General features: G+C 49.0%; 2 protein-coding genes and 1 long non-coding RNA gene across 8 annotated transcripts in view; 2 read left to right on the forward strand and 1 right to left on the reverse strand.

Annotated features, from left to right (window-relative positions):
* LOC138061750 (uncharacterized) lies at nucleotides 1-2,997 on the forward strand. Its single transcript, XR_011135660.1, has 2 exons — nucleotides 1-63; nucleotides 2,784-2,997. It is a non-coding gene; the product is annotated as an uncharacterized lncRNA (long non-coding RNA).
* MRRF (mitochondrial ribosome recycling factor) lies at nucleotides 1,136-16,741 on the reverse strand. Of its 5 annotated transcripts, XR_011135659.1 has the most exons (9): nucleotides 16,674-16,741; nucleotides 15,778-15,927; nucleotides 15,506-15,702; nucleotides 14,888-15,043; nucleotides 13,535-13,653; nucleotides 10,495-10,586; nucleotides 4,230-4,389; nucleotides 2,142-2,524; nucleotides 1,136-2,060 (listed from the first exon to the last, which is right to left on the reverse strand). XR_011135659.1 is itself a non-coding variant. In XM_068915249.1 (8 exons), exons 3-8 carry the CDS (start codon nucleotides 15,675-15,677, stop codon nucleotides 2,447-2,449), a joined length of 777 nt encoding a protein of 258 aa, XP_068771350.1. In that variant the 5' UTR covers nucleotides 15,678-15,702; nucleotides 15,778-15,927; nucleotides 16,674-16,741; the 3' UTR covers nucleotides 1,136-2,446. The 5 variants fall into 5 exon arrangements, 4 of the variants coding, with proteins under 4 accessions (XP_068771350.1, XP_068771351.1, XP_068771352.1 ...); XM_068915249.1 differs by having other exon boundaries at nucleotides 1,136-2,524; XM_068915250.1 differs by lacking the exon at nucleotides 15,778-15,927 and having other exon boundaries at nucleotides 1,136-2,524; nucleotides 16,674-16,726.
* The window catches only part of RBM18 (RNA binding motif protein 18), a 13,507-nt gene continuing 10,074 nt past the window's right edge, over nucleotides 16,693-20,125 (forward strand). For both annotated transcript variants that reach the window (XM_068915253.1, XM_068915254.1), the window contains exons 1-2: nucleotides 16,693-16,806; nucleotides 16,917-17,033. In XM_068915253.1, the coding sequence (XP_068771354.1) occupies nucleotides 16,921-17,033 (113 nt within the window). In that variant the 5' untranslated portion in view covers nucleotides 16,693-16,806; nucleotides 16,917-16,920. The remainder of the gene's footprint in view (nucleotides 16,807-16,916; nucleotides 17,034-20,125) is intronic.

Below are 20,125 nucleotides of genomic sequence, written 5' to 3' on the forward strand. Positions count from 1 at the left end.
TGGATTTATAAAGCGCAAGGGAAAGCAGGACCAGCCCAGGTGCGCCAGCAGAATCCAGGCACGGTAAGCTGAACGAACGCCCAGGCTCTCCTCTCCTCTCCTCTCCTCTCCTCTCCCCTGCTCTGCTCTAATCCAAAAGGCAGGCGGCCCAGGCGCTGGTGGTGGCAGGCGGTGCGGGGCGGTGTTGCAGGCCCGGAGGATGCTGAGCGCTTGGCAGCAGGTGTGGTGGGTGCCGCCACCGTCCCGCACCGCCGGAGGGTGCCAGGGCTGCAGCTGGCGCTTTTGTCTGTTCATCCTGCCGCGGGAAGATCAGCTAAAGCGGCTCGGAGAACTGGTCTTTGTCTCTCTTCATGTTTAAAAGTTAGCTTTGCACCTGGCTTTGTTTCCCTGCTGCGGCCTGCCCCGTGTCTCCTCCCGCGGCCTTCTGAGAGACCTGGGGACAGCCGCACGGGGAGCAGCCGGGCCCTGCGCCGGCACGGTGCAGTGCGGCGCGGCGCCCGTGGGAGCCCTCCCTGCTGCTGGGCCGGCAGCTCTGCAGCGCAGCTGCAGCGTCGGCCCGGGCGCGTCTGCAAAGCGCTCTGCAAGGTGTTTAAGGCCAGTAGCTGGGCAGCGCTGGGCAGTTTTACCCCTAGGGTTTAATTTATGTGAGGTGCAGTCAGATGCTACAGGGAAGGAATATCTAGACTCAAGAAATTCCTCCGTGTAACGGCTCCGAGGAGCCGCAGCGCCTGCAGCACCGCGGCCTGCCTCCGTCCGCGTGCGAGGGCAGCACGAGCCCGTCCAGCCTCCACCCCGCGGCCACTGCCTCAAACACGTGGCGGAGGGGAAGGGCAGGGAGAGGCCCCCGTCCCCGCGGGGACGTGCCCCTGCCGCCCTGCCCAGGGCAGGGAGACACTGCTGCGGGTAACGTCAGCCCTGGCTACCTGATCCCGCTCTTGCAGCGGCTTCTTGGACTACCCCGACATACCGAAACGCTGAACTAAGCGCCCTGGCACGGTTAGCAGAAATTACTCCCAGGCAGGTACAAGGGAAGCTCTTCAATCCTAGGCTGTTGCTGGGATGCAGAGGCTGCAACAACAACAAAAAAGCCTAGTTGATAAATGTCAAAAGAAATACAGTAATCAGCTGAAAGCAATTTACTGAGCCATGTAACCGCCCTGGGCTCGCCATTTTCCTTTATTCATTTATCATGGTAGGCACTTTGGCCAAAATACACAAAGCAGAGAAATTGTTGACATGTGGGGCCCTAGCAGAGCAAATCCTTCATCCTCCTCCCCCTCCCCGCTGTGCACAAACTAACTTTTTGGGAGTTGTTTATTTAAGGACTGCAGAGCACTTGGTGCTCTTTGAACCCAAATGCTTTGGGAATGGAGCTGGGTTGCCAGCAACCAGTCACCATTGACTGAGGCTGCAGGGAAGCCCGTTTGCTGCTGTTGGAAAGTACCCGCTAGCAGCGAGTTCAGCTGCACCCCATGCACAGGACCCCGTTCTGCTTCTACCTCCTCCTCCCCTCTGCCCTGTAAAATGGGATACCAGGGGCCGACGTTCACATCAAAAAGCTCCTGTGCTGGCTTTGGTTTTCCTGTGTATGCTTAGTCCTGGCAAAAACAGCCATGCTGACAGCAGTAGTTTCAATTCTTTGTCCACAAAACCCACCAGAGTCTAAGGAATCACAAATCCACGGTCTCTCGTGTCTGCTTTGCCAGTGTGCACCAGTTGGTGCTGAGCTCCTCCACACCTTCCTGGAGCGCTTGCTGGAAAGGCTGATAATTGCGCTGGCAAGGGCAGTGGGCAAGTGCTCTCTTGAGAAGAGTGAACTCAAGGGGATGGACCAACCACGAACTGGCTGTCCCAAGGCTGTCCCTCCATGTTGCATTTTGACTTTATTTTAGGCAAAAACATGTGACAAGGCTAACAGCAGGACAGCAGAAGGGAAGGTTCCCCTTGCTTGTGTCCCTTGCTTCTGCCACTGCCAGGCTGAGAGTTGCTACAACAGCAAACAGGCTGGGAGCGAGGCGAGCCTGCAGCTGTGCTCCGGGCAGGCCTGGTAGGAAACAGACCTGTGGGGAGGTCAAACATCGGTTGGTTTAAGCCTTGCCAGTTCTTGCTGGCTTAACGCCTGAAGCAGAGGGCAGCCTTACCTCCTGTGTCAGCTTCTGCTGTGGGAATCCTTCCATCAGCTTCCAATCCTTCTTATTTTATTTTTAATTTTGGTTCACTTAATTTTGTTTTTCACCTGAATAAATAAAAGCAAGGAGAGTTCCCCTATCCCTCCAATACAAAGACCAGCAGTTCGAGCAACCAAAGCACAAATCTGTTCTGGAGGTCTGGGAGAGCTGTCCCTGCCCATCACCTGAGGCTGCTCGACTCTGGGCAGGAATGGCCAGTGGGGTGGGAGGCAGTCCAGTCTTGCTAGAAGGGGGGAGCGTGTCCATATGGATGGCATTTATCCAAGCAGCTCCTTGGTCTTCGCTGCCAGCAGCTTGTCCATCTCTGCGGCGGCACTGTCTGCCATTTGCTGGATCTGCAGCAACACAGCACAAGTCTGAGTCACATGCTAGGTAGTGCCAGAGTTTAAAGGGAAAGGAATGACTGGATCATCTCCTGAAACAAAGCCTAAAGTGCTAATAACAATCAAAATAGTGCTGAGGCAACAACTCTTTCCTCCTAGGGGCTCCCCACCAGCCCTAGGCAAGTCTGTGCCAGTGTTACGTCTGTACGATGAAAACAGGGACCAGTCAAGGGCTCTGAAAATGAAGGTGCAACATGAATTCTCTCTGCAGCTCCTAGTTACTGCCGATGCGGATTTGAACGCTGGTGCACAGAACGGCGAGGGACCTGGGAGAGCTTCCCACCGGCGCTCTGCTGTTTTGGCTAGAGTCACTTGGCATCTGAAGATGTCCGCGTCTGCTTACACCCTGTACGTAACCTACGTTTGCTGCAGTCCTCGCTGTTCTCTCAAAGACTCCTGACAAAACATCTTGGCTGAGCCTCACACATTACTTTGTCAAGTCCTTATTTAACAGAGCTACCTCAGGGGGAGGGTGGAGTTAAGAGACCTGCTGCTGTCAGTGCCAGAGAAGAGAGGGCTTATCTCATTACTTTCTGCAACCTTTCCACTATTACAACAAACTGGATAATAGGAGGAGCCAGTCTTAATGTGTGAATTCCTAGTGTGTACTAAGTAACATATCCACTTATTTCTTGTAAATGATAAATAAACTGCTAGTGCTAAAGCCCTGCCCTGGTAATAAGCGTTGGAGATGGGAAGCATGTCAGCGGTGCCCACGTGTGTGCATGCTTATTTGAGCGCACGATGTGTGGATAAAGGTTTGAGCACATCGAAGGTTTTCACACACTAGTTTTAGAAGACTGATTTTGCAGCATTGACTCCTGAGGTCCCAGACATCTGAGAACGACCTTTTCTCATGCTGAAAAATCTGGGTACAAGCAAAAATTAGACTTGAGACACTACCTCTACAAATACAGAAAACCATCTGTCTGCTCTGGGAGGACTGCTTCCCAACAGGATTCAGTTACAATAGCATGGCCATTTTTCCTGCTTGCACAAATGCTCTGTATATCAATGTTTATTTTTGTGAGCACACAGAGAACTGTTCTGAAGCATTTGCAACGTATCTAGCTTTAGCTGTTAATAAACAAACAGCTAAAAAGTAATGGCCTGCCTTCAGAGGCATCAATTCAGCAAAACACTTATGCTTGTGCCTGAGTTTATGCCCAAGTAATTGACTTTAGTGACATCTGCTCTTAGAGAATTAGGCATGTGCTTAAGTATTTTCCTGAATCAAAGCCAAAAACTCCTAACAGAGATAATCTTGCTAGCCTTTTCATTAATAACAAACTGGAGCAATCCTCATTAACACCAGCTGTTTTGCAAGGTCCAGGCACTGTGAACGTGGGTAGTTTTGCTCCCCTGAGGTCAGCTGGCTTGTGCAATAGTCCCTTGAGCTACAAAAACTTTCAGGGAAGACTCTTCCTGTGTTAGTTTACAATGGTTCATACCGTGAATTTGGCTTTGAGATTCAAGCCCCAAATTGCACAGAGAAAAGGCAAAAACAGCAGCCATTATCTACCCCAAAAATTCAGCCCAGGGTCACCCATCTCCCAACTAGGTTCTCAGCGCTGGAAATCTGTTGGCAAGGTCTGGGATAAATGTTCACACCACTGGGCTGTGAAACATCGGGATGTGCCAGAAGGAACAAAATTACCTGCTTTTCTAGCAGCCAGATAGTATCTTCAGACACTTTGTTCTTGAACTTCTTTATTTGGGTCACGCTCTTGCTTCGCACCTTTCTCAAGGCATCTTTGGATTTGTTGGTGGACTGTTTGGCAAGCTTAGCGAGGCTCTCCCTGTGCTCTCTGGTTATCCTAGCAGTGGGAAAAAAACAGTGTCATGTGTAGCACAGCTAGATTTATTTCCTGTGAAGGACAGACTGGACTATGGGTAAACCCAGTGATCCTCTGCGCGCTGGTCTCGGACAGCTCTCCTGGCTCCGGGACCGACCGGCCTAGACAGATCTGCCCTGCAGCACCATGCTGGGCTCTGCCGGGACACCCCAAAGCAGCGTGTGTTAAGACAGCGCTCACTCTGGGCTGAGGCTCTACGTCGCGAGGTCGCAGCGCTAAACAGCGCGGGCTCAGGGACTGGTCATCCTGCTTTCGTCCCCTGGTTGACTCAGTCTGAGCTAACTCAGGTACCTCTGCACAGAACAGCGCAGCTCCTGCCGTGGTGACATACCTCAGCAAAGTAAGTCTCAAGCCTAGAGCAGAAAGCTCCCAGCACAGCTCTGAGCTGAGGGACTTGCAATGAATCTTACTTGTTTCATGGTTGTCAGTGCAGTGCCTGAAAGTCATGCTGTAATGTTTAGGTTTTCCTTTTTTCTGCTGCCAAAGCATCTGGGGGAAAGAGGGAAAATCCAGCTCCAGACCTGAGAGACAGAGCTGAAAAGTGTAATCCTCCTGCAAAGCTGTGAGGAAACCTCCGTCCGTTCCTGAAACTCAATATAGCCTCCCTGCAACTGCAAGAGGCTGAATTATATATCTGGAAGCTATAGAGCTTATATTTCACTGAACCTTATTCCAGCTCATCACTAACAGGCATTTCCACTAAGATCATGTTTAACATCCTGTTTGACAAGAGGGTTATCCTAGAAGTGGTTCCGAAATTAGTGGCTCAGCAGATCCACAGCTAAGTGGCAGAGTAGAATTTCATTTCCACCTCTGCCCTGATACTGGGCCAGTTACAGCTGTGATTCCACAGGAAAATCCTAAACTTTCCATCCCAAACTAAAAACTAAAGGTGATGGAGGAGTCTGAGCACCTGAGTAAGACACAGGAACAGCTGACAGGTCACCTTAGCTCCAGTACTGTTCTGCTTCTTTCCAGCATCTACAGCTGATCGCTGTCAGCATTAATTGTTAATGCTTAACAATAATATTTCAATTACTTTCACGGCTATTGATGTTTCCAGATTGCCTTGCGAATGAAAAGCCCAATGTACCTACTAAGACTCACTCGTAAGCGAGCGCCTGTCTGCTAGCAGAAGATATTGCAAAATAAACATGTCACGGGAGCATTTAGAAATTGACTGCAACAGGCTGGGTCACCAAAACACTGAGGCCAAGGCTCTTCCTACAGAGAGCTCAGGAAACGTGGGGCGAGGGCTCCCACGGCAGAGCTAGCTCTGCCCCCTCGCGGGTATTCATTACAAAGAGTCTGTCGTTACGTGCTCAGATTCTGAGCCCTTTCCGAGCTTGTTCTCAGTCCAAGGAGGCACATTCGCTTTGATACCTCCCTGCAGCCGTCGGGTCACTCGCAGCAGATGTTTGCAGAGGCGCTGTCCGTTCCCAAGCCTAGTCAGTTATTTTTACTTCAAGGTGCAGAAGGGAATAGGCTTTCCAGAAGTGATGAGTAATTACTGGAATTTGGTGTCTCTAGAAAAGCTGACGGACATAGGTAGCAGAGACACAGCCACAGTGTGTACGGTCGCGCCTGCTGCTGCCACGCAGCCCGGAGCTGGGGGGGAGCTGGGGGAGAGGGACAGGTTTGGCTCCCTGGCCCGGCCTCCTCCCTGCTGACATCGGCTGAGACAGCACAGCTGGAGGGAGCGGACCCGCTTCTTTCACATATGGCAAGAGGCTTCTGGTCAGCTGAGGCCAGAGCCTGGATCTGGACACTTAATTAAAAGTGAGCAGGGTTACTTGTGGTTTCCTGTGCATCCCAACGTCGATGCCTTTAGGGCTTCTCTTTTCCAAAACTCTGAGCCAGAGGTCCTGCGGCACATGCGAAACCAGCAGAGCCCGCTCGTAGGCAGAGGTCCGCGGGAGGTCAGGCTCCCGGGGCGGGTGCGTACGCACGTGTGTGTTAAATCTGCGTCCACTGAACTTGGAGGAGGGAGTAGAAAATCTCTCTGCTTTCCTGCTGGGTGGCGAGGCAAGCTGCTCTGCGGCAGGACTGCCTCAGCTGGGCGAGATCAAGTTTGCTGTTAGCTATTCACCTCCCCGTTTGTGTTCGTCTTTCGTGAGCTGTGCTGAGGGTATCACTCGCCTGCTTAGGGCTGCTGAGCCTTTAAGGAAATGTTTTTGTTTATGCAGTGCTGCCAGATTTCCTATGCTTCTTGGCACAGGGTCACAGCTTTCATGCCTCCTTGTCTGTCTTTATTAACACCAATTTCTTTTTATCACTGAACAGCACCGCGGAGTTTCTTGGCGGGTTTTATGTTCCAACCAGACTGTGTGTAAATTCTCAGCAATGCTACCAGCTATGCCAGAAACGGGCACTTTTTTTCAGGCAGATGCTGTTTCTGGTTAAGAAATCCATCAGCGTGAGCCAGGCCCAAGGTTTTAAAGAACAGTTGTTTAATTCTGCCACCACATCTGGGACTTCCACGCTGTTCTGGATATGGTTTTTCTTCTAGCTAATGATCGTTGTCCCTGCCTCCTCTTTAGAGCCAGAAAGCGTGCAGTAAAGCTGGGGAAGGGGTGCCAGGAGCGGGGAACGAGGCCAAGGTCCCTGCCCGTAGCCCCTTCCTCCCTCTCCCGACCAGCGCACATCGCTGGGGGAACGCTGCATCTCCTTTGGATATAAAGAAGCAACAGGCTCCAATCCTGCTGTTTCTAGAGGGTCAATCCTGCGCTGTGGGGCTATGAGGGGTGATCATAAGAGGCCCCTGGTGACGGAAATGCCAGTTTGTTTTAGAAATGCAACTACACGATTGGTAACGTCTCCTCTTTTTCTGCTTCAGTCAGCAACCGGTGGTTTAAACGCTGCAATACTTGGATGCTCCTCTTGCAGCATACGACATGAGCGCACCCACAGTGAAAACAATGCAGGCCACATCTGATCTCCAACACGAGACATTTATGCGGGTAAGAATAATTTCTCTATCTTAAATGCTAGGAAATTCCTGTGAACGAGAGGGATCAGCTAAAGGAAAGTAGGCTTAACTAGATACTCTGCATGCATAATTGCAGATGCAGATAAACACAGGGTGCAAAAGATATTATTCAACAGAAAGCACGTATGACACTTATGATGAGAGATCTGGAGCAACGCAGCTCAAAAACAGCTTTGTTTTTTTTTCAAATGAAATTTCTTGAGCCCTTTCTCTCCGCAGTAGGTATCTTTGCATATTTCTTAAAGGGAAAAAAGAAAGCTCACAATGAGTCATTAAACTTTCAAATGAGTCATCTGGCTTTCAGTAAAGCATGTGTAAAAATATTACTAATTTACAAACAATATCTAGTGTAACACAATAGTTCCAAAAAAGATGAATCTAAAAATGAGGCAATACCATAAAAGGCACAAGGTCAGGTCAAATTCGGCCAAGAGATCAACCAATACAAATGTTCCCATGGCTGGGTTTTTTTTGTTTCTTTTTAAACCCTCAGAGAATGATTTTAATACAAATAAATATTGCCCATGCAGTGCTAGCAACACAAACAAGCTAATACCTTGGGGAGTAGAGGGGATCCTAGCAGGAAGCAGAAGTAAACACGAGTGAAACCAGTGTATTTTTACTGTCTAAACTGAAATGTAAAAATTAAATGAATAAATACTGAAAAGTAAATTTTAAAATGCCATTTAAAATCCATTTTTAAATGCTCAGTTGAAACAATCTCAAGCACTGAAGTATAGTTGAACCTGCATGAGGCAAAATATGATGCACACATGTCCAGCTGATACGTCGGACTGAAAAGTGTTTTTAGTAACAGGCAAAGACGTTTCAGATTTGCTGGTTTTACTTTTGATGTGCCCACCCTCATGAAAGAATCAGCTTCTGCAGAAATAATATTGTATCTTCCAGATACGCAAGTGATACCTACAGCAACTTTATCTGATCTGTCTGCTTATTTTGCACACCTGCTATAACTTTGGTAAGTTAACTGCTTCCTGTCTGTCACATCATAAACATCATTAGAGTGTTGGGAAAATGAAATAATTTGAAAAATTAGAAAAAGTAATTCAGGGATATACTATTAAAGAGAGGCCTCCAGCAGAATTTGATTTATTTTTCCCCCTTTACATTAGAAGGTTGTAAAAGATTCTAGCTGACTGCCTGTCTTGTCGATAGGTGGATGAAACTCTGAAAGATCCAGTCTCGTCACTACAGAGTGGGTGAGGAAAACGGGACCTGAGGTGCCCATCAGGGCAGACCTGCAAGGCACATGTTCCAAGTGGAAAATCTCTTTAATTCAGGACTCCCTAGGCTGCCAACCACCCAGGGCAAAAAAAAAAACAAGAGCAGCAATAGTGATACACCAGAGGAACACGAGAGCCCACTACACAGGTCTTCCATGGGGAAAGAAGACCTGGTTTTGCTCCACAGCACCACAAAAGAAAGTGACAGAACATACACAGTTGTTTAAAAAATAATATATTTTTTTAAAGATCAGGATTTGCAGTTTCAGAGTTTCCTCCCCTGCAATTCATATTCAAGGATGACCCAAGTGCCCATTAACAATCAAACTACTGTGCAGCAACCCGGGAGCCTCAGCAATTATGAAGATAATAGTGCCCTCCTCCTCTGCCTCCTCTCCTGAGGAAGGGGGGAAGGGCAGAGAGCACAGGGGAAAAAGAAAATCAGCAAATAGAATGATAATGTCATTCCCTTTCGCCGACAGCACCAGAAAGCTGCAATTAGAATTCCCTAATCAAAATGCTAGATAAAATCCAGCAGTATTTTTAACATAGATCTAAAGCACTAGAAATACTTAGTTCATCTTTACTCAGAAGTCACCTGCTTGTAAAATGCAGTGCATGTGCATGGTACGCGCAGTGTAAAAGCCGTCTCTAGCCTTTATGGGAGTTGTGAAATCAGGCCAGTGGTGGGTTTGTACATCCACATCTGACTCCGCTCCAGCAGGGTCTGAGCACCCACAGCAACTCATGAATTGACCTTGCACCACCCAGACCCGGGCAGAGCAGCGCTACTCTCCCCATTACAGGCGGTGCGGTGCCCGTGCTAGCAAGATACGTGCCACAGGAAGAGCCGAGCTGCAGGGCAGCTCTGAGCTGCCTGCCTTCCAGAGGTCTGGCTCTACAGGAGATCCGGTCTCCTCTCAGGGAGGGAACACATGTGAGCACTGGGGGAGCATTAGGTGCACTCCCAGAGTATATCTTTCTGTTCAGTTTCATCTGAAAGGAATCCTACTCACGTGTTTTGAGACAGCAACACGCTGTGAACCAAAGCCTTCTAAGCACTGACCATCAGGTGACTTGCTTCTAAAGCACTCTCTTGATCCCAGCTAAAGCACTGATGTAAAGACACCTGCCTGATTGGTCTGAGCGCTGGGAGAAGCCTGTGATGGTGAGGGAAGTGAAGCCCAGTCCTCAGGCAGGAGCAGCTGCTTTTCTGACCACGAGCCATATACATACAGATGGACGTTTTACGTCCATGTTGCCACGGGCTGTAAGGTGTGTCCTAAGTGAGGAGAGGGAGTGGCTTTTTTAGTCAAAGCTCTCAGTTTCCTCCCTCTTCCTTCCATCATTTCCTTTTGATGTTCTCTGCAGCAAGGTGCTGTTCACCTCTAATACTACTCATTCGCTACTGCAATACTGCTGCTCAGTGCTGATGTAACTCCAGGAATTGCAGAAAAGCAGCAAGGAGTCAGCCCTTGAATTAAGGCGATACAGCTTCCAAAGTCTTTGGCTGTCTCTTGCAAAGTGCTGCAGCCAGCTAGGCCCAAGCTTCCTCTGCAAGGGGAAGATAAAGAACAATGAGACCAGGCATGAGATGCCAAAATGTGGTGACTTAGAGCTCAGACACTTGGAAGAAGTTCCATCAGATATTTTTAGGGGCTCAGATTTTTTCCCAAAGAAAAAAAAAAAGAGAGTAGCTGTGTGGAGAGTAGCTGCATCAAGACATCACAGCAATCATGCACGCTTACACGGCCGAGGACAATGAGGGGCACTCGCTGCAACCTATTATGTTGTCTTGCATAACCATGAATTTAGACAGCCATCATTACTTACTTGGGGATTGGTACCCGAATTATTGTCCCATCTACTTCCGGGTTTAGGTTCATTCCACTTTCCCTTATAGCCTTCATAGCTGCAGCTGTACTCTGTAAACCAGATCAAAAGGTAAAGGGAATTAGGAAATAATTATTCCCATATGCCAGAACTCTGTCAATAGTTGGCAATCCATCTCCACAGAACATGGAAACATTTAGTTCTGTTACCAGTAAGATCAGGAAGTTACATTGGTGCAGAGAGCTTTGATCAAACTGAATGGGAAACTATGGCTGCTCTCGGTATCAGGGTACGGAGGGCATGAAGGGGGGAGAGAGGGGAAGGGAAGCAACAACAAAAGAAAACTGTTTTGCTTCTTTGAAACTATTGGAATGGTTTGAGGCAATGCAGAGCGAAACCGCAATAAATTCCCAAGGCATAGCCTGACTGTGGCAAAGGAGATGAAAGATTCTGAGCATTTAAAAATTCCAGTTGAATGTTTTCCACTAGAAATCACAAAGTGCCAATTTAGAAATGTTAACTAACTTAACCGCTTCAGCACTGCAACCTGACCACGTTACATCAGGGCAGTAGCAGCTGGCTGAGAAACAGAGCCTGTGCTCAGCTCTAAGTTTATTTTACAGCTAATTACGTAGGATTAACTTTTTAAGACTCCATCACTGCTGGCTGTGTTGACACTCTGCTTAAAAGGTGACATGGACAGGTGTGCTTGGAAACTGCAAAGTGTTTAAATACTTCCTTCCCCATCATAGAGCACTGGTGTACCTTTACAGAGTGTTAAACTTTACGGTTAAATCACAGTTTTGCAGAAGACTCCAACAGTGCCCTGCCAGCTTGTTTCATTCTTTGACGTTAACAATGACAGAACAGAATTAGTCTATATTTCTTGGCACTAGCGTGGCATTTTCTACAAGGAACACTGCTAATTCTGATACTCTTTTCCGTTATTGACTTTAGATCCAAGCTACTACAGTAGACTGTATTTATGAAGTCCAGCATTTATCAACTGAGGCACAAATTAAGGCTCTGCATATTTGTTTAGGTCTCCAGTGCTTGTGGACATCACTGAACGCAATGAATGCTGTACCAATGTGTTGTAAAACATAACTGCCGATCTTTAGAACATAAAAAGGGCAGAGAAAATGTAACAAAGATGATCTCAGCAAGTTAGGACTGTAAACGTGTTATTCTATGAACAGCGCCTGTCCTGTAGGAAGGAAATGTTCAGTAAAAGCTGTGTTGTTTAGCATGTACATTGGAGGAGATAGAGGAAGGGGAAAATATTGCAATATTGCCCCCATCCTGTTGAAATATATACTCAGGCTTAAAAGACAAAGTCTTGTTTGTGTTTATAAATCTCATGCATAGATACATCAGACAGAATTTGGCCCTGCAAATCCTTTTCTATGATTATTTTCTTTCACAGATTCTTCGGACATTTCTATTTCCTTTTCAGTACTATCAAGTATTGGCTATATGCTGCAAATAATGACATCAAGTAAACGTGTGCCTAACGTTGTTAAGGAGTTCAACCTAGCCATGGAATAGTTATTTTATAAAAAAAAAAATTGCATTGAGAGAAATGGTTATAGCTCGAGTTCAAGTGAAAAATGAGTCCCTGGCTTAGAAAAAAACTGTAGGCAATGGTACATTGGTGGTATTTGATTTCACACATGCCTATTTCTCAGCCTGTCTCAGTTCCTGCTTGGACACGGGCTAAGTCATGGAGTGACTTCTTCAGCCCTCTCAGCTCTGGCACTCTGAGGGACCTCTGTGCGCTCACTGATGAGGGGCCTTCATTCTTCAAAGTCATTACACATGCTGGATACACTTTAAGAAACACTTAGGCATCAAGTATCTCACACTGACCTCCTCTGAGACTTTGCTGACTTAATTAATTGGGGAAAGCCTTTGCAAAATAAATAGAGATAAGCTTTGGCAAACCTCCAGACCTGGAGCTGGATGAATTGCTAACCCTGAGCTCATTACTGCTTATATCTGCACACACCGCTCCGGTCTCTCTGAGTGACAGCCCTCTCTACAAGGGACTGCGAATGCTTGTCCCGAAGGTGGGATTCACCTAACTTAAGGGGCAAGTCTAACTAAGGCTCCTGCAGAAAATTAAGGGAAGTTGGCTCTCTCAAAGGGCACTTCAATTTGGGGTCCTGATCTGAAGGCACTGTCAAGAGAGGAGCTCACTAACTTCAGCAGTGCCTGTCAGGCCCTGTGATAGCACAGGCCCAGCTTAGTGCTACCAGAGGAGCGGCACAATCTTTTCAGGCGTTCATGGGCTACGTCAGCAGCTTCTTCCGTAAGCTTTCAGAGAGTGCTAAGCAAGCGTCTGTGGTAAGTAAGCACGTTTTATAGAAATCTGATGGTGCCCCCAACACAAATACGGGCTATTCTAACTACACGTACGGTTTTGCATGTGGTCAAGTCTTCATAAGGAACTGAACTGACATTAATATGAAAGGGCAGATCTAGCATTATTCTCACATGTGCAAGTCAGGTGAACCAAAAGGACAACATGCGTGTGCAAGACTACTGGGTGCAGTAAAAGCTCAGGAAACGAAGAGACCTAGCAGGGCACAGTTATCTAGGTGTCCTTCCAGCACTGCCCTGCCCTAGTTATGATAGTCTCTATGCTTTCTTTCAATCAAGTTCTTAGTGATGCAACGGATGGGAAACTAGTCCCCAAAGCAGAATGACCATATTCTTGGGATTTATTGGATGGGAGCCTGAGAGCAATCATGGCCTAACAGGCAGCATGTAACACTGGGCAGACCCCAGTGCTGCTGCGCATGTGAGATATCTTGTATCTAGACAGTGCTGGAAAGTCACTTGCCTGGTGCGGTGTGCAATCTGCAGCAAAACATGACTTCTGTTGCGTGTCAGACATGAAGTGATACGCCGTGCAGTCAGAATTCTCAACGACTGTCAGAGCTGACTGATTTAGTCTAAATGTTCCTTTGCTCAGTATCCACCTGTTTGTTCCCCTGGTAATTATGTCCCTGTAATGCCTTCAGTAATGTCTCCTTACCTCTGGAAAATTGGTCATGTTCACTAAAACGAGCTGAGGTGACTTCTGCGAGATCTGCCCAAGCTGGTTCAGTGGAAACTTCCCATCTTTTGTCACCACAATTATGTGATCAAAGGCCCCTCCAAAGAACCAAACACAGTGGAATTTCAGTATGACATGGCAGTTCAGAATGCTAATGTAGTAGAAAGACATATGCAGTGTCCTGCATTCCTTTCATTACACAACATACAGATGCTACAAAAGAAAAGGGTTTTTTTCAGACTTACAATTTTGCTCTTGTACTTATGCATCCCCTGTGGCATTCGCAAGCTAAATATTTCAACATTACTCTTGAGCACAAGAACGCGAAAACAAAACTCTTGTTTGTTTTCATTATTAGAACAGGAAAACTAAGCAAAGATGATGAATAATTAAAAGGGTTTTTTTTAATTCTTACAATTTAAAGAAAATCTAAATGTTGTTATAAGCATCAAGGAAATTACCGTCTTCAGCTTTGCAGTGTTCCCTTAAGCCCCTGAAGTTCTTTTCCAAGTCCCAAGAGGAGGTGTTGTACGCTGTCTAATTTAAAGTATTCAGTTTCTCCCTGAGCTACTCTTAATCTGCTCTCTAGTTTATGCTCAAAAACGTTAACAGGCCAAAAGGCACATGGGACAAGAGGCACTTTATCAGCGCGATTAAAAAAATACCTATGGCTAGAATAAATAGTTAAGAGATTGAGATAAACTTTCCAGCTCCATTAAAGATTGAAGTGCCCCAGCCAGAGCTGGAGTGGTGAATGATTCAAATTTGGTCATTGTTTAATGTTAAATTTTATCCCTGAAACTTGATACTACTTATAAATACATATGTTCAGAGTGTTATAGTAACTGCAGCTTAGTTAAATATATTCATGTTTCTTTCTAAAACACAAAATTCACTAAGTGAGTAGGGCTTGTAAAGGTCACTAACCACAAATACGTATAGCAAAAAAAGTTTGTATATGCCAGACACCAGCCTGATGGCAATTTCCAAAAGGCTAATTTAATGGCAATTGGATTTTTCCTGCCCTACTGCACCATTAGCTGACAACCTGCTTCTTCATCACATCTGCAAACAGTTCAGTTAGACACTTTTGACATCTCCCACTTACAAAAGCTATTTCCAGGAAGCTATTAACAAAAATGGATTCTTCCTGGTCAAGCTCAGGGTGAAAAAGGCCTTTAGTTGGGGATGTCAAAGTTGTAATCTGCTGCCTAGTGAATAACTCAATAAAAAGAAAATCAGTTTTGAAAAAATTAAAGAGGCAGTTCTGTGCTGCAAAGACTAGTAACCTTACTTATCGACAGCGCAATATTATACAAGAAAATTACCAACCTGGTGAGGTTCTAATATTGAGATTTCTGCTGAAATCTTCTTTCAGGGCTTCTACTACCGCCTGCATGTCTTCACTGGTCTCTTCTAAATTGATAATATCCTCAACTAAGGCAGCACTGATATTCACTCTGGCTTGAGCCTGTCCTTTACCTTTAGCTGCAGATTACATACAAAATTAATTTCTAACAACACTTCCTTGTCGGATTAGAAAGAAACCACTACAATCGCTGTTATTTTCAGAACTGAGCCTAAGATGAACTGAAATAACTATGTTTTTAAATGAGTCACGAGTATATTTTTAGAACGAGTAAGTAGCCCAGCGCTTGAGCACGTAATCCAAAATGTATTTGGATGTCACACTGTGGGCATTATCTCCAGTGTGGAATGTGAAGATTACTACTCACTGCCCCAGCCCAACGCTCATGTCCGTGCAGTACTTCTCCCAGAGACAGGACTAAAATTTCACGTACACTGCAATACACTTAGGCAGATCAGCTCCTCCAGAGCTGTGCTGTGTGCCTAGGTCAGACCCATGCTGGTACATGAGCTAAATGGGATAAGAAATTCTGTTTTAAGTAGTATCTGGCAACACACTAGTAAAAAGGCTGCCGTATTTACCTTTTTTGGTAGCTAGCTGTCTAGTTTGCATCATCTGATGGACACACTGCATGCAGCTGTTCAGGAGCAGGGCTGCGCAGCCTGCAGGAGCCCGTGGCAACACCCTCGTTGCAAACGAAGAACGATACAGCAGGGACTGCAGCTGCCGAAAGCATCTCAGTGCCATAGCCATTGTTCACAGCTCCTCTTTAACTCACCTGGAAAAGAGAGAAGGCAGGTGGTCCACTTTGAACGCTGAAAAAAGCATTCAAAGCTTCACGGCTTAGTTGTACCTGTCAATGCAAGTGGACAGCTCAGGCAACGTGGGGCAACAGGCCTGATCCTGCTCCTACAGAAGTTACAAGCGTGTAAGAATTGATTCAGCGGCACAGAGATCGTAGCCCGGGTGTTTGCGTAGCGTCCATCCAAAGGGCTGTGGGGGCCTGCGACGCGAGAGGCACGTTTAACATTCAGGAAGGGATATCGTGTCAAAATATCTGGCATTTGCCTGCCAGCTGAGTACCAACTTTAATTTCCACCAGAGAGGACTGGGCACTTCCAAAACCCTCAAGCTCCCCCCAGTTTAAAGGCTCCGTTTAAGACCGTAAGATGTTCCGGCCTCAGACGGAGACTCCTTCGCGCTCCGCGCCGCGAAGACGCAGAAGAAGCCGCCGGTCCCTCCCCGCTCCGTGGCAGGGCGGAGGCTGGCTGGCTGCAGGGGGGGCCCGGCCCCGCCGTGCCCAGGCCCGGGACCCCGCACCGCGCCTCGGCGCCCGCGACGGGCCCCGGCCCCGCCACGCGTGCGCCCAGACCCCGCCCCCTTCCCCTCAGACCCCGCCCCTTCCCTCAGACCCCGCCCCCTTCTCCTCAGGCTCCATCCACACAGGCCCCGCCCCCTTCTCCTCAGGCTCCATCCACACAGGCCCCGCCCCCTTCTCCTCAGGCCCCATCCCCGCAGGCCCCGCCCCCTTCTCCTCAGGCCCCATCCCCGCAGGCCCCGCCCCCTTCTCCTCAGGGCGCTGAGGCCTGCTCCGCGCCCCCCGCAGGCCCCACCCCCCCCGCCCCCCGCCGCCCCCGGTACCCTGCGGAGGGGCGGGCTGCCCCGGTGGCCAGCGGGGCCGGGAGTGGCGGCGGGAGGAGAAGGGAAGGGGGGGAGGCGGAGAGGGTCGGCGCCCGCCGCCTCGCTCACCCGTGGCGCAGCCCCCGCGCGCTCGGCCGACGGCATCGGGCCGCGCCGTGACGTCAGAGCGGCGCGCCGGGGCGGGGCGAGGCCTGCGCCGGGAGGGAGCGGCCGCGGCCTGCGCGGGCCCGCGGGTGTCATGGTGAGTGCGCCCCCCCCCCCGGTCCGGTTCGGTTCGGCTCGGTTCGGTCCGGTCCGGTCCGGTCCGGTCCGGTCTGGTCTCCGGCCCCCTCTCACCGCCGCCCTCCGCAGAGCCATGGAGCCGGGGCGCCAGACGCTGCCGCTGGAGAACGCCTCCATCCTCTCCGAGGGCGCCCTGCAGGACGGGCACCGCCTCTGGATCGGCAACCTCGACCCCAAGATCACCGAGTGAGTCACCCCCCCGGGGGCCCCCGTCAGGATCCCGACCCCCCCCCCGGGGACCTCCCCCGGGGACCCCGGTCAGGATCCCGACCCCCCCCCCCCGGGGACCCCCGTCAGGATCCCGACCCCCCCCCCGGGGACCTCCCCCGGGGACCCCGGTCAGGATCCCGACCCCCCCCCCCGGGGACCTCCCCCGGGGACCCCCGTCAGGATCCCGACCCCCCCCCCCGGGGACCTCCCCCGGGGACCCCCGTCAGGATCCCGACCCCCCCCCCCGGGGACCTCCCCCGGGGACCCCCGTCAGGATCCCGACTCCCCCCCCCGGGGACCCCCGTCAGGATCCCGACTCCCCCCCCGGGGACCCCCGTCAGGATCCCGACCCCCCCACCCGGGACCCCCATCACGATCCCGACCCCCCCCCCGGGGACCCCCATCACGATCCCGACCCCCCCCCCCGGGGACCCCCCCGAGGGCCCCCGTCAAGATCCCGACCCCCCTCCCCGGCACCCCCGTCAGGGTCTCTGCTCCCCCCCCCCCCAGGACACCCGTCAGGATCCGCCCCCCCCCGGCACCCCCCCAGGACCCCCATCAAATTCCATCCTCCCCCCCCCCAGCACCTCCGTCAGGATCCCTCCTCCCCCCATCGGGACCCCCCCCCGTCAGGGCCCCATCGCCCGCCCCCCCCCCATTCCCTCCCTCTGCCTCAGCACCGCCTGGTGCCCCCTCCCCAGCAGCCCTGGGCAAGCCATCCCCCCCCCGCCCACTGTCCCTCAGCCTGATCCTGGCCCCCCCCCGGCCCCCGCCGTTCTGTCCCCCCCGCCACCACCCAGCACGCCACATCCCCTCCGTGGGGCACCCGTCATTTGCAGCACAGGAAGGTGCCCCACACCGGGTTGGGGGAGCCCGCTGGGCCCGCTCTGAGCACGGACCCCCTCCACACCCCCTCCGCACCTGCGGGCGGACGGGGAGAAGGGCCTGAAGCGGGGGGCGTCCGGGGCCCCGTGCAACGCGGGGGCACTCGCCTAACCGGATCCTCCCCCGGGCTGGAAGCCCAAGGGCAAAAAGCATCTCTGTTATCTTCTAAAACAGCGCCACTCTAGCATTTTAGACCTGCCTGGCGCTTTCGGGATGACTGAGAGGCTTGTTTTGTTGTTTCACTCGCGCCAGCAGTGGGACGTTGGTTGAATAGAGAGGTCCTAACTGAAGTACCTGAACGGGAGCTAGGCAGGGCGCGGTGTCGCTAGCTCCCCGTGGTGGGTAAGGACATAAAGCAGATGGGTGTGTATGCGTTTCGTGTGTTTCCCCAGACGCTAAATAATTGTCTTCTGAGCAAACATAATAAAATATTTGAACAGACAAACTATCCAGGAAACATGAATTGCTGTCCAATATTTGGATAGTGTGCAGAGCATAACTAGATCTTATAAAAAAACAATTTGGGGTTTTACACTTCTAAGAAACAAGCATTTTTGATTAACTATTGTATGTGCCTGTCATGGAATACTTTTTCCTCGTGCTTCTTTTTGTGTGTGTGCAGGTGCTAGGTTTTTATTCTAAATGCGGTTCATCTTAACAGAGCAGTTTTCTAATAGCCTCTAAATGGAATCATTAATGTATTGTGCTTTTCAGCCATTCAGCTTTGGGTGATTTCTGCATTAATTACCATTTTTATCCCACAGCTATGTTATTCTGGTTTGTCCACATTCACTGACCACGTAGAATTAGATATAGGACATCTTGGAAGCGTTGTTTGCTGAGTCCTTAAAGATTCAGGAAACTGGGTTAGTGTGAAGGGAGGAATAGTGGATGCTCGTAAATGGATTAGATCTTTTGCTTCCCGGGAAGATCTTTAATTTCATTTTTAAAAGACCTTTTCAGTCTAGGTCATTCCTTTGAATCTAGTCTAGATGACTAGATGTATATGCTTTATATGGCAAAAATGTGTTCACAGCCTGGATGAAACATGTTTTGCAGGTTTCAGTACACTACTTGTGTGGTCAGGCCGTTGCTTTTCAAATAACCGATTGTAGTCACAGGAATTCAGCAGTCTGGGCGTCAGGTACCACTGCCCTTGTACCCTCACCGTTAGAGACGGTCTGTCCAGAGCAGCGTCGTGTCTGTAGGGAAGGGGTGAGGGACTGTTTTGAGGGCTTCATTCGCCAGTGTCATAAAATCTAGAACGTTTCCCTGCTAACAAGTGTTTAAAACTTGCCTGCTACTGATTGTCTGTACCTGTTACTTGTTTTAGGCTTTATTATTCTGGCTTAAGATCAGTGTGTCCTGTTTTTGATTTTGCCTTTAAAAACGCCTAATTTTCTCCTGCAAACTATATTGTAATCTCTTTCCTTACAAAGATAAAAGAAAGGAAATTTCCTTTCAACACCTTCCCAGTGTAGACAAAAAAAAAAAAAAAGCGCGTTTCTATGTCAGATAAGTAAATTTCTATAAATCAGCCTCACCCTTATTTTTTTCTTAGGGACTTGCATCTCTGCTCATACTTACTCATCTGAATTATCCCAGTTGAGTATACCGAATTATCCCAGTTGAGCATACTAATATCATGATGACAAAAAAACCACAAAAAATAAAACAAAAAACCCTGAAAACTAAACAGCTGTTTCTTCATTTGCTGCTTTTATCTGTTTTTAAAGCATTGCCCCTACAATTTCTATGTTAGCTTTGTTTAAGAGTGAGTAAAGTTGATTGAGTTGTTAGCAGGGTTAATAACTGGTTGTGACTTTCTCAAGCAGAAATACATTCAGAAAGTCTTGAATTAATCCAAGACTTCCATTTAGAGAGCAACCTATAGCTGCAATCAAGCACTAGGAAGTTAATACGTAACATATACATTTGAGCACAAACTGTAGTACTCGGAATTTATAAATGTAGGGCTGCCCACAAATTACAGCCTGCAAGTTGATGGCTTACAGGAGGTTATTGCACATATTAAGTAACTGTGACTCAAGCAGGAGTCTCAAAGGATCTCAAATGCTGACATATCCTACATATTCAGTATGACAGGTTTTCTGGTCCTTCCTCCTCCCTTACTGGCAATGTTTACTTGGATGACCTTTTTTTTTTTTTTTTTTTTTTTTTAA

The sequence above is a fragment of the Struthio camelus genome, chromosome 20, assembly GCF_040807025.1.
Source record: "Struthio camelus isolate bStrCam1 chromosome 20, bStrCam1.hap1, whole genome shotgun sequence".
Taxonomy (NCBI): Eukaryota; Metazoa; Chordata; class Aves; order Struthioniformes; family Struthionidae; genus Struthio; species Struthio camelus.

Bases quoted from the DNA above. Each gene is read 5' to 3' on its own strand.
- MRRF (XM_068915249.1), bottom strand. From the start codon at position 15,677: ATGGCTATGGCACTGAGATGCTTTCGGCAGCTGCAGTCCCTGCTGTAT. The intron at 13,654-14,887 runs GTTGGTAATTTT...GGTTCTTTGGAG, and splicing joins CAATATTAGAACCTCACCAG to GGGCCTTTGATCACATAATT. The intron at 2,525-4,229 runs GTAATTTTGTTC...GTGTTGCTGCAG, and splicing joins TCTGGCTGCTAGAAAAGCAG to ATCCAGCAAATGGCAGACAG.